At 42.9% G+C, this 15,459-nt stretch overlaps 1 protein-coding gene across 1 annotated transcript; it reads right to left on the bottom strand.

The window, feature by feature from the left end:
• Positions 1 to 1,462: 1,462 nt before the first annotated feature.
• On the bottom strand, positions 1,463 to 2,248 carry LOC109237702 (extensin-1-like). The gene is made up of 2 exons (XM_019404044.1): positions 1,832 to 2,248; positions 1,463 to 1,717 (listed from the first exon to the last, which is right to left on the bottom strand). Exons 1-2 carry the CDS (start codon positions 2,246 to 2,248, stop codon positions 1,463 to 1,465), a joined length of 672 nt encoding a protein of 223 aa, XP_019259589.1.
• Between the last annotated feature and the right edge of the window lie 13,211 nt (positions 2,249 to 15,459).

The raw sequence follows: 15,459 nt of genomic DNA, 5'->3' as shown, positions 1-15,459 counted from the left end.
ACGATATAGTAATCTTGTACCTTCATTTTTCTCAAAACTCCGCTTCTTCTTCAGTGACTACTTTCTTTACTAGAGCTGGATTATCTCTAGATGTTTTAGCTTTCCTTAACTCTTCCGGGCAAAGCATCTCCCCGAACGAGTTAATCCTTGGGCCTCATTGAATTCTTCTTTCACTTCCTTTTACTTATAGGTCAGTATCACCCGTTCATAGTTCCATGGGATAGCCTTGGTATTGATTACCGGCAACTGGGTTACAGGCTTGATGATGACAGGATCCGTACGGGCACCCTCTATAATTTTGATAGGCTTGTTTTCCAACCCTGGCACAACCACTTTTGACTTTTCTTGCTTTGCTGCGACATCACTTGGGGGTCTTTTCTTAACTATCACAGATGGTTCCCCGTTTGTCGTGCTCGACTTGTTCACTGATCCTTCAACCGTTGGTTTTTTGACTGGCTTGACCTCACTGGACCGAATCATCATAACGGACTGTGAAAGTTTTTTGGGCTCCCCCCTTTGTGTACTATCTCAATCATGTTTGTTTCCTCATTGGTTGGCAATGGGTTCTTATTGATGTTGGGTGCCTCTCGAGTTTGGACTTCAATCTGGTTTGTGTCAATGAGCTCCCGGATGGCATTTTTCAAGTGCTAGCACTTCTCCGTATCATGCCCCGGAGTACCAGAACAATATTCACAGCTCACGGAGTAATCAAGGTTCTTTGGAGGAGGGTTTGGCAATTTCAACTCAACAGGCCTCAGCATATACAACTACCTCAATCTATGGAATAAACTGGTATAAGGCTTCCCCAACGGGGTAAAAGTTTTCTTCCGCTGACCTCTCGTTTTTGAATGCTGGATTGGGTCGGAAACCTAGGCCGGCAGGGTTTCGTAGGTTCGTGGGGGTGGGTAAGCATTTTGTGGAGTTGGGTAGGTGTTTTGTGAGGCTGGGGCACGCCATTGTGCGTAGGCGGGAGGTTGAGTATATGTCTGGGCATGGTGGACAGAAATTGGAGGGTCTAGTGATGGGAAGTAGTGTTGGGGTGGACTATATAGGGTTTGGGTGTAGGTTCGGTGATGGGGTCGAGGCTGGGTATAATGGTGTGACGGGCCCCTCGGTCCAAACCATGAGCCTGAATCAACTCTTGCCTCATCTTCTTTCTTCTTCTTTCCGATCACTCCTCTAGTACCATTCTGAATGGCTTGGGTAGTTGCTTTGATGGCCGAGTAGCTCATGTTTTTTCTTGATTTAAGCCCTTCTTCCACCATGCCACCCATCTTCACTACCTCGTTGAAAGACTTGCCTATGGCCGATATCAGATGGCCAAAGTAAGTAGGCTCCGGAGCCTGCAGAAAGTACTCCACCATTTCGCTCTCCTCCATTGGAGGGTTGACTCTTGCCGCTTGTTCTCTCTAGCGAAAACCATATTCTCTGAAACTTTCACTAGGCTTCTTCTCAATTTTAGTCAGAGACAAACAATCTGGAACAATCTCAATGTTGTATTGGAAATGACGAGAGAATGCTTGGGCCAAATTATCCCAGGTATACCATCTGCTGTGATCTTGACGAGTGTACCATCCAATGTCGCGCCACTCAGACTCTGGCTAAAGTATGCCATCAATAGCTCATCTTTCCCACCGGCTCCTCTCATTTTACTGCAGAAACCCCTCAAATGGGCCACCGGGTTTCCGTGCCCGTCATACAAATCAAACTTCGGCATCTTGAATCCCACGGGCAACAGAACATCGGGAAATAGGCACAAATCTTTGTAGGCTACGCTCACCTAGCCTCCCAATCCCTGCATGTTTCTGAACGATTGTTCCAGGCTTCTTACCTTCCTGAACATCTCCTCTTGCTCTGGGTTTTTAGGTGGTTTCTCAGTCTCAACTGGGAGGTCAAAATGAGGAGTGTAGGAGTAATGCTCTGGGGCCTTGAAAGTAGGCTCTGGGGGATAATATTGGTTATCTTGGGTCTGGAATAAGGGCTCAATGGAGGATCGATGGAGTGCAGCGGGTGGGGGTGACACGAAAACAGGGGTGGTTGGTGGAGGGGGATATGGGATTGGTTTGGGTGGTGGTGTTTGTGGGGTTTGGGAAGTGGTGCCTTGGTAGTGGTGGTAAATGGGGAAGCCTGGAGATGAATCAACAGTGGGAGGTTCTTGGGATTGAGCCTGCGGCGGGACGAAAGCAGGGTTGGCAGGGTATGATGGTGGTGGATGCCCTTTCACCCATGCCTGGTACATCTCTGCCATCTGGTGTTTCAACTTATGTAACTCTTATTTCAGATTAACATCAGATTCCTCCCCCTCCCTTGACGAATCAATAACACTTGCATCCAGTTCTTGGCCAGCCATGATCAACTTGTCTTTGGACCTCGTGTTGTATGGGTGAGTAGCCAGAATGCCAAACAAACTAACCACCTCATGTGCTTGATGACAACAAGCAAACTTGTTAGCGACTAAGAGCTTAGCAGATAGGCAACCGCACGTTGGGGATGCAATGCACCTAAGCAGTTAACCATTTCTATTATGCATTTGAACGGCTGCTTGCGTCATCCCTGCTTTCACTAACTTTCATTTTGTTATTTCTTTCTCTTTTTTATCATTCCTGCTTTTCTTTGCTTAATTCTTGTTTTTATTCTTTTATTCTCTCATTTTTCCTCTCTTGTTTTGCCATTATTTCTTTCCCACAGTTTTCCTTGTTCTCTCTTCTCTTTTTTCTTTTCATTTTACGGTTATGATCGAATCCTATGGGGATTGCCTACGTATCACGACGCCGCATGAATCAGACCGAGCGTAGTTCTGGGGGTAACTGTAAAATAAAATAAAAAAGATACATTTTTTGGGTTTTCAATTTTTCATAAAATAAAAGCAAACATCCTGGTTACAACGACTTCTCCTACAGAATTTAATTATAAAAACTAACAGACTCAAAAATGGGGACCAACAGACTCCCACAGAGAAATGAAAATACAGACTCAAAAATGGACTAACAGACTACAAAGAAACCGAAAATACAGACTCGAATAAAAATCATGAATACATAAGTGCCTCAATTACTGCTCTTGGGGCCCGCGGAACATCAGTCGGTCTCGCCGCGGGCCTATGCGCCATATCTTCTTGAAGGCGAAATAGGTCATCCATGATCTGTCAGACAAAGATCATAACGGAAGTGAAGAACATGGACCTAGTCATGTCCTCACATTCGTTGCACTTCATCACAATGTAGTCCACAATGCTCCTAACCATTTCTCTAATAATACCCTTCTCTTGAAGCAACCGTCCAATCTACTGAGATCTGGCCCCCAAACTTGTTCAGCTGTATGATTTTGCTCTTGAAGCTGTTGCAGGTCTTTCTCTAGCTGCGACATCAGTGCATAGCAGTGTTCTCTTTCTGCTTTGAAGCTCTTTGTTTGTTTGGCCATTTCGTTCTCGAGGGTAGTTAGTTTTTCCTTCAAATTGGTGGCTTCTCCCTCATATTTTCTTTTTAGTTGCCGGACAAACTCTGCTCGTCCCTCTGCGTTCTTCGCTAGTTGTGCCCGAGCTCTGGATAGATTACTCTCGAATTTTTCCAAATCATCCTCGCATTCAGCTATTTTCTTCCTAAGACCATTTATGAGTCTTTCACCCTTTCGTCTCCTTTCCTGATTCTCAGCAGCTATCTTCATTTTTTGGATCTGGGCTCGAAGGGCCTTGTTTTCTTGGGTCAATTTCTTCTTCTCCCCTTCGTCAGTAGCGGGCTGTACACTTTTGTCAAATTTAAGATCTCGGATTTGCCCCTCCAATTTGCTTATTGTGGCTCTGTAGCTTGCCTCTTTTGCCAACCAATCCCATTGCTCTTGTGCCCCATCAGTGAATTGCTGGACATGGGGCCTTTTGGCAGGCCGATCGAGTTCTTGGTGGACTTGAGACCTTTTACCGTACCAAGTTGTGTAACTAGGCTCCAACTCGCCTCTGGACAGATCCCGTACCTGAGCCCTTGGCTCTAGGAACCTACATTGATGCCAAATTCGACACACCTTTTCTTCCGGGAAAACAGCTTTTGGTCCTATTTCGATGACCCGACGACTCAAATCCTCATCATGCGGGATAGTCTGGCACCTGCCTAGCTGGCGTAGAACCCTGTGTGGGACATAAGGTTGATGCTCCGGAGACCCATCAATAGAAGAAAAAATACTTTGGCCGACATGTAAATGATTTCACTGACCGAGAGCCACCCGAATGTCCACTCAATTTGGCTTGCAGTCAGGGAGCTCAAAAGTGTGAACCATGCTTTCGTACCTTCCGGAAACTCGTGGCCCTTCACCCGGTCTTTATGTTTTTCAATGCATTTAGGACCGGTCATACCGCAGTTCATGTACCCCGGACGGTGGCAGGGTGTTCCTCCATCCAGAGTTGTAGAAGCATATTGCACCCCTCAAAAACTTTCCTCCTCGGCAAACAGTTAGAGCTCGGTAAATCTCCGCTAAGATCATTGGTACAATGGTGCCATTAGCCTTTTTAGTCATGAAGTCGGCTATTCCCAAAAGCCCCAATTCTATGTTTCCATCCTTTCTTGGGCAAATTAAGACGCCCAGGAATGCCACTATAAAAGCCAATCCCCGTCGGGCTTCCCATTTATCTTTGTTCCCCGAATGAGTTAGACCGGTATCTGGGATTTCAAAACCATGGGGATCCACGTAACGTCGGTACAAGAAGTAGAATGTGCAGAACCCTTTTGCCAAATTTCCGTCTCTAACTTCCCGACTGATGCTTAAAAGATCCAGAAACTTATGAGGAGTCACTGCTCTAGGTGCCACTGGGTATTGATTTATGAGATTCCCTCTAAAACCAGCGTAGCCCGCCATTTCCTCAAGCGTAGGGGTTAGCTCAAAATTGGCAAAATTGAATACATTATGCGCTGGGTCCCAAAAAGGTATCAAAGCCTCAATTATATCCGTCCTAGGCTTAATCTTCAGAAGGCCAACAAGACCGCCCAAAGCTCTTACCACAGTATCTCTGCTGACTTCTCCTAAATCATTCCACCACATGTGGAGTTCTAAAGGGATTTCCTCAAGGACTGTGAAAGGTTCATTTTCAATCGTGCTCATCCTACACATTTAATTATAGTGATCGGTTAAAAGACCATGATTTTATTTTGACTCAAGAGAAAAAAAATACCAATTTTGAAAGTAGCAATTTAAAACAAAACACTTTTGCGAATACAGCCCTTCAGCCCCATAGGAAAGAAGATTTTAGGGTTGTGCTTGCTAATTAATCAAAAAAATTGAAAGAGGATCTTAGGTGGCTATTCTTGCAAAAACAACCTTAAGGTGCCTTTTGGGGCATTTTGGCTATTTTGGACAAGAACGGCACTACCTACTTTATTGGTGACAAAATAACGACACTTCATATATTTTTGGTTATTATATATATATATATATATATATATATATATATATATATATATTTGCAAAAATGGAGTTGGTCCCGATGAGGGTTGCCTACGTATCCCACATCCGGTGAGAATCAAACTTGCGTAGTTCGGTCAATTTTGACTCAACAGAAAACATAAACATTTGAAATATCTTTTTTTTTTCAAAAATTTCGGCAGAGTTCCGGGATATTTTGGACACCAGGTTTTTCACAAGCGGGTAATTTCCTCTCTCTCACCTCAATTTGGTTTTTCTCAATTTTTTTCCTATTCTAGAAGCCGGTCAACATGCAATCCGAATAATGTGCAAGTAGCAAGCAAAAATGCATCAGGATGGTCTTTTGATTTCGGGTACACCTGTCCTAGACGGACCCAACCCCTATGTTGAGTCCCCAAAGTCAAATGCACGTGATGCAAACAAGCGTTCCTACTAGGGATCCAGCATGAGGCTATGCTATACTAGGTTTGAAAACCTGGGTTTATTTGTTCTAGACCTGGCTTACCCAAGCGAACAGCTCGAGCCGAGGGGGGCAGCGTATCGGGAATACAGAAGCTTCACCGGCTTTGCAACTTGTCCGAACCTCGTTCTAAAATTGGGATATGACTCTAACAGAAGAGAAGCTACACGAAGTGCACCCTTTCCAGATGATTTAGAAGACTCAGAGAGAGGAGGTTTTCGTAACAATTTATATACAGTCCAACAATATCAAAGCGGTAAAAGCAACATTTAGCACAATAGGCCCAAACATATAAATAAACCAGATAATAAAGCCAAATATAACAATTATTCTAAGCTCGAATTCTTGAACCCTGAACTAGAGATTCTGGGTTCGATGTCCCCAGCAGAGTCGCCAGAGTTGTGACACCTCCTTTTTACCACCCCCTAAAGGGTATAAGGGAGTTTTTCCAATTTAAGTGACAATCGAAACGGGATTATTTATTTAAGATTCAGAGTCGCCACTTGGGATAATTTATGGTGTCCCAAGTCACCGGTTTAAAATCCCCAATCAAGGAAAGATTGACTCTGTTTATAATCCGCGAACACAGAAATCCGGGTACAGAATTCTGTTAACTCGGGAGAAGGTGTTAGGCATTCCCGGGTTCCGTGGTTCTAGCACGGTTGCTCAATCATTATTATTTGCCTAACTAACTGGTTTTAAAACACTTTCAAACCTATGTGCATTTTTTAACTTTAGAACCACTTTTATTTATTTAAGGAATTATTTCAAGGTTATTTAAAACACATCGCAAGCCACGCTACATGAAATGCACCCGTGATTCACGACGCGTTCTATTTAACCTTGTTGAAAATAAGAATCGGTTCACATGAAATGTACCCTCGAATTTTAGTAATAGCCATGATAATTATATAGTTAACGCTCCTAAAGAAAACTACGAAGTTCATTTTGTTAATATCTAAATTATAACATTCGCGAGGGCCACAGATGTTTTATTTTTTTGCTTATGGCACGCCTCAAGTCTCTTTCTCAAAATGTGATTTCTAGTCTTATGAGGGCCATAAATGACTCAACTAATATGGCACACCTCTTACCAGTTTTTAAAAAAAAATGATATTTAATTAGGCCTAATGGACACTAAGGCTTGCAAGATACAAAATGCTAAATTGCTATCAAGAAAGCTAAGAGTCCCTATTGGGGACTTGGGCTGAAATTAAATCCAAAGGGGACGGGCGCATGAAAAGAACAGCCCAGTTGACTCAGCCATCTCAATTGGGCCAGCATTGAGCCCAGTTCTGAAATTTTCCAACACTCCAACTCGTACTAAATGGATTAACAACATGCTTAAAGAAATCAGCCAACAAAATCGATTTAAACTTTGAATTTAACTTAGAACAAACAACTAAATAGACAGCAGGGTCCAATGAGGGAGCTTTCGATTGGGTTGTCTCTGATGGACCAATTCTAGGCCCAATTGAGACTAATATCTCTTTTAATCACCTCCAGCCCAGAAAACTTCATTGGACCCAAATGAGACCCAACTTACCATTGACCCATACACAACATGGTATATAAAATTATGGAAAAAAAAAGCAAGGCATTTACACGACCTTTATCACACAGCTTGAGTCATAATTTTACCCAGCAGTATTAAGGAAATAACTCTCAAATGCAATGTTACATGTTCAGAGATTTGAGTAGACATGCAGTAGCTATAGGGTAACATGGAATCATTTTGGAGTTTGTGTATAAACTAAACTCACTCTTAACAATCATATGAACATAACCTACAAACTTGAATAAAATCTCAAATAATTATAGTTCGGGGTACATCACACTGATTTGTATGAAAGAGTCACTTCCAACCTTAACAAAATGATTAAGCTATAAACTAATATGGTTCTTAAACATGCTTAATAAATAGCAACAAACTTCAGACAAAAGAAGGAGATCAAACACATATTAAACGAAATATGTTCTGAAATTTCCACTTCAAATCAACCATGTTGTTCTTCAGCTTTACATTTCACAAAAAGCTCACGAGGAGTACCTGGATACAAGAAGCAAAGGAGTAAATCTTGAGTTCGACAAAGGACAAAAGAAGCAGCAGGAACAACAACAAAAATGTAGCAACAATAATCAATCTTAGCTTCAAGTTAAGTCGTTTTCTTTACTCCAAAATCACCAGAAATCGAATGGAGAGTTTCCCTAAAACTTTTGTGAAGAAGAAAAGAGTGAAAGGTTGAAAACAAGCACCAATATTTTCAGAAAAAGGTTTCAGCCGTTTTCTCTTTTTTGGATCTCTAATCTCTACCTAAAAAATGTAGGAAATGAGCCTTTTATAGCCAGATTCTAGGGCAACAAACTTAATTTTTATTCATTCAATACCCTCCCCTCTTCAATTCCCTTTTGTTCAATTCTAACCCTGAATTTTAAACCTGTTTGCTGAACTGTCCAATTCCCACCTTCCTGGCAGCTTCCTAGGCAGTTAGCCAAGATTTCTCCTATCCAATTCCCCTAACTACCCCTCAGAAGGCTTAATAATTACTTCAATTTACCATACATTTGAACCAATCCGTCCAAATGTCTTTGGGCTTCTGCACCAATGAACTTCAACAAGCTCTTTGGGCTTCTTGCACTAGCCAGCCCAAGTTCAAGTCTAAGCAAATGAATTCACAAGAAGGTCCAAGCTAACCCAATTCTGAATCCTACTAACATCAGATTTTCTAACGGAGAAGAATAAAAGGGAAGAAGTAAAAGGAAAGAAGAAAATAAACAAGTGCTAACAAAGAGTTTAATTGTGCTTCTTAACCTATTATTACCAAATTAATCAACTGAAAACCTATGATTTCTAAACCCAACTGAGATGAAGAGGAATAGAAGTATACTGGCTAGATCGATGGTTCAACGGTGATGGCATCCGGCGTGAAGAACCTTAACCCCATGGTGTGAACTGTAACATTGAGCACTAGCCGGAATTTCTTCAATGGCTTGTGCTCTTTGTCACTGTCCCCATCACGAGTCAAGAACGAAGAAGAAACATAAATAAAGGCCCATTGTAGATTGTTGACCAAGCTCGGCCACCATGCACAAAACGAACTTTCAGCCAATTGGCTTTTCACTCGAAGCTGGTCGATTCACACATGTTCAACACCAAGAAGAGGCTAGATTGGGCGAAAATCAAAAGAAAAAGGGCGAAGAAGATTTTATTGCTATCTTAGATCTCTGATTCAGAGAGGACGAGTGGTTTGGGGGAGGAAACAAGGGTGGATTTGGAATGGAAGGGCAACGGCGGCGGTTATATGGTCAAGATTTGAGGGGGTTTGGAGAGCAACCGCCGCCGCTGGCGATTTCCGGTAGGTGGCGGATGGTGGTGAGAGATGAGGGTGAAAGAGAAGATAGAACAGGGTCCTAGGTTATTTTAGGGACGTTTGGACACTTTTAAACGAAATGGGAAAAACCTTCAGGGCCGTTGGATGAGAGAGCATCGAGGGGTCAGGATTAATTGGACTGGTTTTAACTCAATACGACGTAGTTTTGACTCAGTACTACGTCGTTTTAGCTGTCTCAAGGTCTGAAGAGTTTGGACCAGGCATCGGGTGGACTGGGCGAAAAATTTGGGCTGATTCTAACTTTGGCCCAATACCAAAACCAAATTGACCCTTTTCCAATTCTTTCTTTTCCTTTGTTTTCTTTTCCCTTTTTAATCAATTGAATTTCTAAATTAAATTCGTAAACTAAATTAATTTACAAAATTAAGCTAATTATCTAATATAATATTTACAAAAAATTAATTACTCCTAAATTAAAAGAGGAAATTACTAATTTAAAATTAAAACGTTAAAAATGCATAAGTAAGCCATTTTTGTGATTTTCATTTTTTAATGAAACAAATAATTAACTAATTAGTCCTAAAAATATGAAAATGACACCTAAATGCAATGCATGGTATTTTTGGCATTTTCATGATTTTAACAAAAATAAACATGCACAGAAATGCAAACAATTAGCACAAATCCCCACAAAATCCTATAAAATTGTAGAAAAAAAACGAAAAAAAAATTATTTTTCTTGTATTTTATGGGAGTAATTCACATAGGGCAAAAATCACGTGCTCACAATCACCCTTATTCCTCTTGTAGCGGCGTGCAACCCGATCCTACCCGTCCACCCTTATTACTTTGTGTTGCTGTGTGCAACCTGATCCCACCAGACAATCACATTTCACCCTTATTCCTTCTGTTGCGGCGTGCAACCCGACCCTACTATATCAGAACCAATCACAAAATAAGAACAAGTATTTCACAAATTAATTCAAATCCTCCATAACACTTATACCTCAAACCAACACAACGGAAGATCACTACAATTAGGAAACTTCATCAGTCATTACTACACAGTGAGACCAACCAAAGTGTACCACGAATCACCAATAAACCAACGTAAACCGATAGTGAGATATAATGAAACTACGGAATAATTAATAACGTCAATAGAGAAACAACATTTAACAAGAAGCAATTAGACATGGAAGCATCAATAATGTTACAACCCATATTTACATACGTTAGTTCATGCCATAGGGTCGTCGACGTAAATCCATGAAGAGATTATCTTTGAGATGATAAGAGATTAATCTTATTGGTCTTAAATGATACAAAGGTGTATAAGGGTGGTTAACAAGTATTAGAAGTTAAACGAATCAAGGATGTTATCAGCCGTATTTTTGGGTAAACCTAGGGGTGCTTAATACTCTCAAGAGGTCGTATTTTAAGGTATATGAATCATAAAATATCCGTATCATAGTCTTGATGTCAAACGAGTTATGAAACAAAAGTCGACAAGAGTTGTTGCAACTTAAGTTCATAGTTTTACTTAAACTTTAGGTCAAATATTATTAAGCTTTTCTCCCAATATACTTGGAATTACGGGGTGATCTACCCACCAAATTGAAGATCTATGAGTCTAGTTTCCAACGCATTAAACCTTTTATCAATACGACATTGGAGTAGAGAGATATTTGCATTTTTGCGAGACTGCGCCAAGCACCTCTCCATGGGACCCACTTAGGCGGTTTAAGACATTTGGATCTATATAGGACGCCTCCAACCCGTTTTAAGTCATTTATTTTCACTATTTTCAGACCTTAGAACCCTAGGAACACCCTCTCAAGGTTCTCTCAAGATTCAAGACCCAAACAAAGGGCAAACAACACAAATCAAGTGTCGGGAATCCCGTGGCGCTAGTAAGTCTCTTGTTCTTCTTGTTGTTGCTCATTTTTGTGTTGTTCCAGCTCGTGTGGGAGGTTGTTTTAAAGGGTTTATGTTCTGTAAATACTCCCTCAAGTTCTTAATATCAACCCTAGGTGATTTCAAGCCTTCTAAAGTGATTCTAGTGCCAAAAAGAAACACTAATTGATTGCTAGTTTCGCTTCCTTGTTGTTGTGGCAGAATTGGAGGGATATTTCGTGGAGAATTAAGGTCAAATTGGAGTTGTTCTTTCTGTATAAAGGTAAGGGACCTCTTAATCTATATGAATTTAAGATTATCCAAGTTACGGCTAAGTCATTGAAGCTAGAACTTGTGAAATATATATCGAAAGGCTTGGTAGTAATGTTATCGGTTGGTGGACTGTTTTGGGATGCTCAATATGATTATTATTGATGTTGTTTGGGCTGTTTGGTGATTGTTTGGAATTGTGTGAAGTCATATATATAGGGGAGGTGCTGTCCGTTTCATCGTAAAATAGGTTGTGGTCGATACATAATAGTTATGACGCTTGAATGGTAACTATAGTATCGTTTCTCTTATTGTAGACTAAGGAGTCGTGAAAATTGCATAGCTTGAGATTGGGGCAGTATATACAAGGTATGTGAGGCTATCCCTTTCCTTCTTTTGCACGACTCCGATTGTACATAATATGATGAACGAGCTTCCAAAGATACTCTACTCTTAGAAGCTAGCAGTACTTACATTGTTTCCCCTCTTATGGAACGATTGATGTTGATGTTGCTTCTCTTATTCTTATGTTATCAATGTTATTGGTACTTCCTGATTCTTATAAGGTTCATGGTGAAGAGTTAGTCCTAATAACGTGTACACAGGATACCGACCTTACGTCACTCCGAAAGGTTTAGCACGTGAGTCCATGAGTCGAGAATGCTTTATATATATGTATCTATTTTACTCTACCGAGCCGCGCTATAGTCGGCCGGGTATGGCACCTATTGTGCAACCACTGATCAGTTGGGTTTTACCGAGCTCCACGTGGCCGGGTATGTTTTTACCGAGCCTATTACGGCCGGGTACGATATGATGATGATGATGCCCACAGAGGCGTATGTTTTAAAAGTTTATGTATATATACATATGTATCACGCATTTCATGTCAGTAGCCTTTAGAGGTACCCAGATGTTATAGGTTGTTTATTCTCTATCCTTGCTTACATTACTGTTCGTACTTATGGTTCCCTGCCTTACATACTCAGTACTTTATTCGTACTGACGTCCTTTTATTTGTGGACGCTGCATGTCGTCTGCAGGTCCTGATAGACAGGCAGGTGCTGCTCCCCCACCATAGTAGGCTGTCCAGTTCAGCGGTGATTGGCGAGATCCCTTCTTCGGATTTGCCTTGGTCTCGGTATGCATTTTTGTTATAGATATTATGGGTATGTCGGGGCCCTGTTCCGGCTATGTTGCAACACTTATGTTCCTTTAGAGGCTCATAGACAGGTGTCGACTCATGTATAGTTTGGTAGGCCTTGTCGGCTGGTTTTTGTTGTATAGTCTCTCATGGTAGTGTGGTAGCTCGTACCTTATATATAGTTTCTTGATTGTCTAGTCATCCCATGTTATGTATGTTCATGCCATCATATTTTATTGTTGGTTGTCCATGACCCATGTCTACCATTTATATTGATCTCGTCAGCCCTAAAAGATAATAAAGAAGGTTAGATAAAATGTATGTTGGTACTCGGTAAGTATGGCCGGGTGCTAGTCATGGCCCTCCGTTTGGTTCGTGACATCTGCACACCCCTAGTGAGCGCCGTCGACAATAAATAAATGGAGCGGGCTGCACGCCGCAGCGGGTACTGGAGAGTACCGGTCTATGTGTTGCATTGCATATTATTAACTGTCATTTAATTTCTTATCTGCTGTGATATTTCTATAATTGTTTTTCTCTGTCTGGCTGGCTTTCATGCTGCTGGGTTCAAGTTGTTGTATTTATAGAATTACTGTGTGCCTATTCAGGATCTCTTATTCTCAGTCTTTATTTATATTTATTACTCACTGAGTTGGAAGTACTCACTTTACTCCCTATACCTCGTGTGCAGATTCAGGTGCACCCATTGAGACTGAGTGAGTCTTTCTCTGTCGAGCATCATATCCGGAAGCATCAAGGTAGCTGCATGACGTTCGCAGTCCTGATCTTCCTATCTATCCTATTTATTTTTATTTCGCATTTATTCAGACTATTATGTAGTAGGTTGACACTCGTATATTAGCGGCTCAGACTTGTGACACCGGATTCTGCGGGCTGTGTAGTTATTTTATATTTTGGGGTTTCCGTATGTTTAACTCTATTTCAGGATTTCAACTTTTTGACTTAGTAATTTAGCTATGTTAATTTATCCGTGCACTGTGATTAATTGGTTAAGGTTGTCTAAATGGTCGGGCTTGCCTAGCAGTATGTTGGGCGCCATCACGACCGGGGTTGGGGTCGTGACAAGTTGGTATCAGAGCCTAGGTTACTGGGTCTCGCGGGTCCTGAGCCGGTTTAGTAGAGTCTCGTGGATCGGTACGGAGATGTCTGTACTTATCCTCGGGAGGCTGCAGAACCTTTAGGAAAACTTCACATTCTTGAAACTCTTGTCGTGCGGCTTTGTTGAACTGAAAACTAAACTTCTACTATTTTATTCTCTCACAGATGGTGAGGACACGAGCTACCGGACATGGCGGACGACCACCAGTGCCACCTACTGAGGCCGCCAGAGGTCGTGGTCGTGGTCATGGCATAGGCAGAGCAGCCGGGGCAGCACCTGCTGATCCGTTAGTCGCCCCAGCTCAGGATCAGGCTCCAGTTGTGGATACTCCAGCAGCACCTGCTCAGGCACCAGCCGTGCCTATTGTGATTCCGGGCCTTCAGGAGACCTTGGCGCAGATATTAATGGTCTGTACTGGCCTGGCCCAGGCAGTTTCAAATACCACTGCAGCAGCAGCTACTTCACAGACTGGGGTAGGCAATCAGACCACCGTTGCCTGCGCAGCTACGCAGGGAGTGCAGGGAATACAGACACCAGAGGCACCTCCAGCTCAGCAGGTTGCACCAGCTCAGGGCTTCGTGGTTCCAGCTATGCTAGACGATAAGCAGCGTCGTCTTGAGAGGTTTGGTAGACTCCGGCCTCCGACATTCGGTGGTGCTGAGGGCGAGGATGCCCAGGGTTTTCTTGACAGATGTCAGCGTATGCTCCGTACGGCAGGGATCCTTGAGTCGAGTGGTGTGGCATTTACTACTTTTCAGTTCACGGGGGCTGCTCTTACTTGGTGGGAGGACTTTGAGAGGCGTAGGCCTGCCGGTGCAGCACCTCTGACTTGGCAGCAGTTCTCCGCTCTTTTTCTGGAGAAGTATGTACCTCAGTCCCGCAGGGAGGAGCTGCGTAGGCAGTTTGAGTGGTTGAAACAGGGAGATATGACAGTGACTCAGTATGAGATGAGGTTTTCCCAGCTGGCTCATCATGCTACTTGGATGGTTCCGTCAGATTGTGAGAGGATTAGGAGATTTGTGGATGGCCTTAACTACCATCTCCGTATTCTAATGACTAGAGAGAGAGTACTGGGTGCTACTTTTGAGGAGGTGGTGGATATCGCTCGTGAGATCGAGTCAGTTCGCCGTAGAGAGCGAGAGGAGAGGGAGGCTAAGAGGCCTCGTGGATCGGGCAGTTACAGTGGTGCTCCTTCGAGGGGCCAGTTCCAGCAGGGTAGAGGTCGCTCTTTCAGGCCTGCTCAGTCAGCTCGTCCAGAGTATCGTGGGGGATCTTCAGGCCGTGGTCATCATGGGCCCCAGCAGGGTCAATCTTCACTCAGCGCCCTCCCAGCTCAAAGTTCATCTCATGCCCCATCAGTTCAGGGTTCTTCCGCGCCGAGTGCATCTGCTAGTCACTCCGGTGCGAGGGTTTCTCGTCAGTCCCCATCTCCAGTACCGGGCAGCTATTATGAGTGCGGAGAGTTTGGTCACATGAGGAGGCAGTGCCCTCGCCTTCGTGGCAGATAGCACCAGCAGAGGGGTCAGCCCTCGACTTCTGCTCCAGTTACTTCATCACCCGCCCAGTCAGCTAAGGGTGGAGATCAGGCAGCCAGGGGTCGTCCCAAAGGTGGAGATCGATCAGGCGGTGGCCAGGCTCGTTTCTACGCTATGCCGGACAGGGCAGATGCCATTGCTTCAGACGCTGTCATTACAAGTATTGTTTCAGTCTGTCACAGAGACGCCTCAGTATTATTTGATCCCGATTCTACCCATTCATATGTGTCTTCATATTTTGCTCATCATTTGGGTACATCCCGAGGGTGTCTTGCCTTACCTGTTCATGTATCCAC

This window comes from Nicotiana attenuata, unplaced genomic scaffold, assembly GCF_001879085.1.
Source record: "Nicotiana attenuata strain UT unplaced genomic scaffold, NIATTr2, whole genome shotgun sequence".
NCBI classification, from domain to species: Eukaryota; Viridiplantae; Streptophyta; class Magnoliopsida; order Solanales; family Solanaceae; genus Nicotiana; species Nicotiana attenuata.
Note: the sequence above shows the minus strand (reverse complement) of the source record. Positions and strands in the feature narration are given on the sequence as shown.

Coding starts and splice junctions, on each gene's coding strand:
- LOC109237702 (XM_019404044.1), bottom strand. CDS start 2,248: ATGGCAGAGATGTACCAGGCATGGGTGAAAGGGCATCCACCACCATCA. Junction 1,718..1,831: donor AAGAGGAGATGTTCAGGAAG/GTAAGAAGCCTG, acceptor GTGGGATTCAAG/ATGCCGAAGTTTGATTTGTA.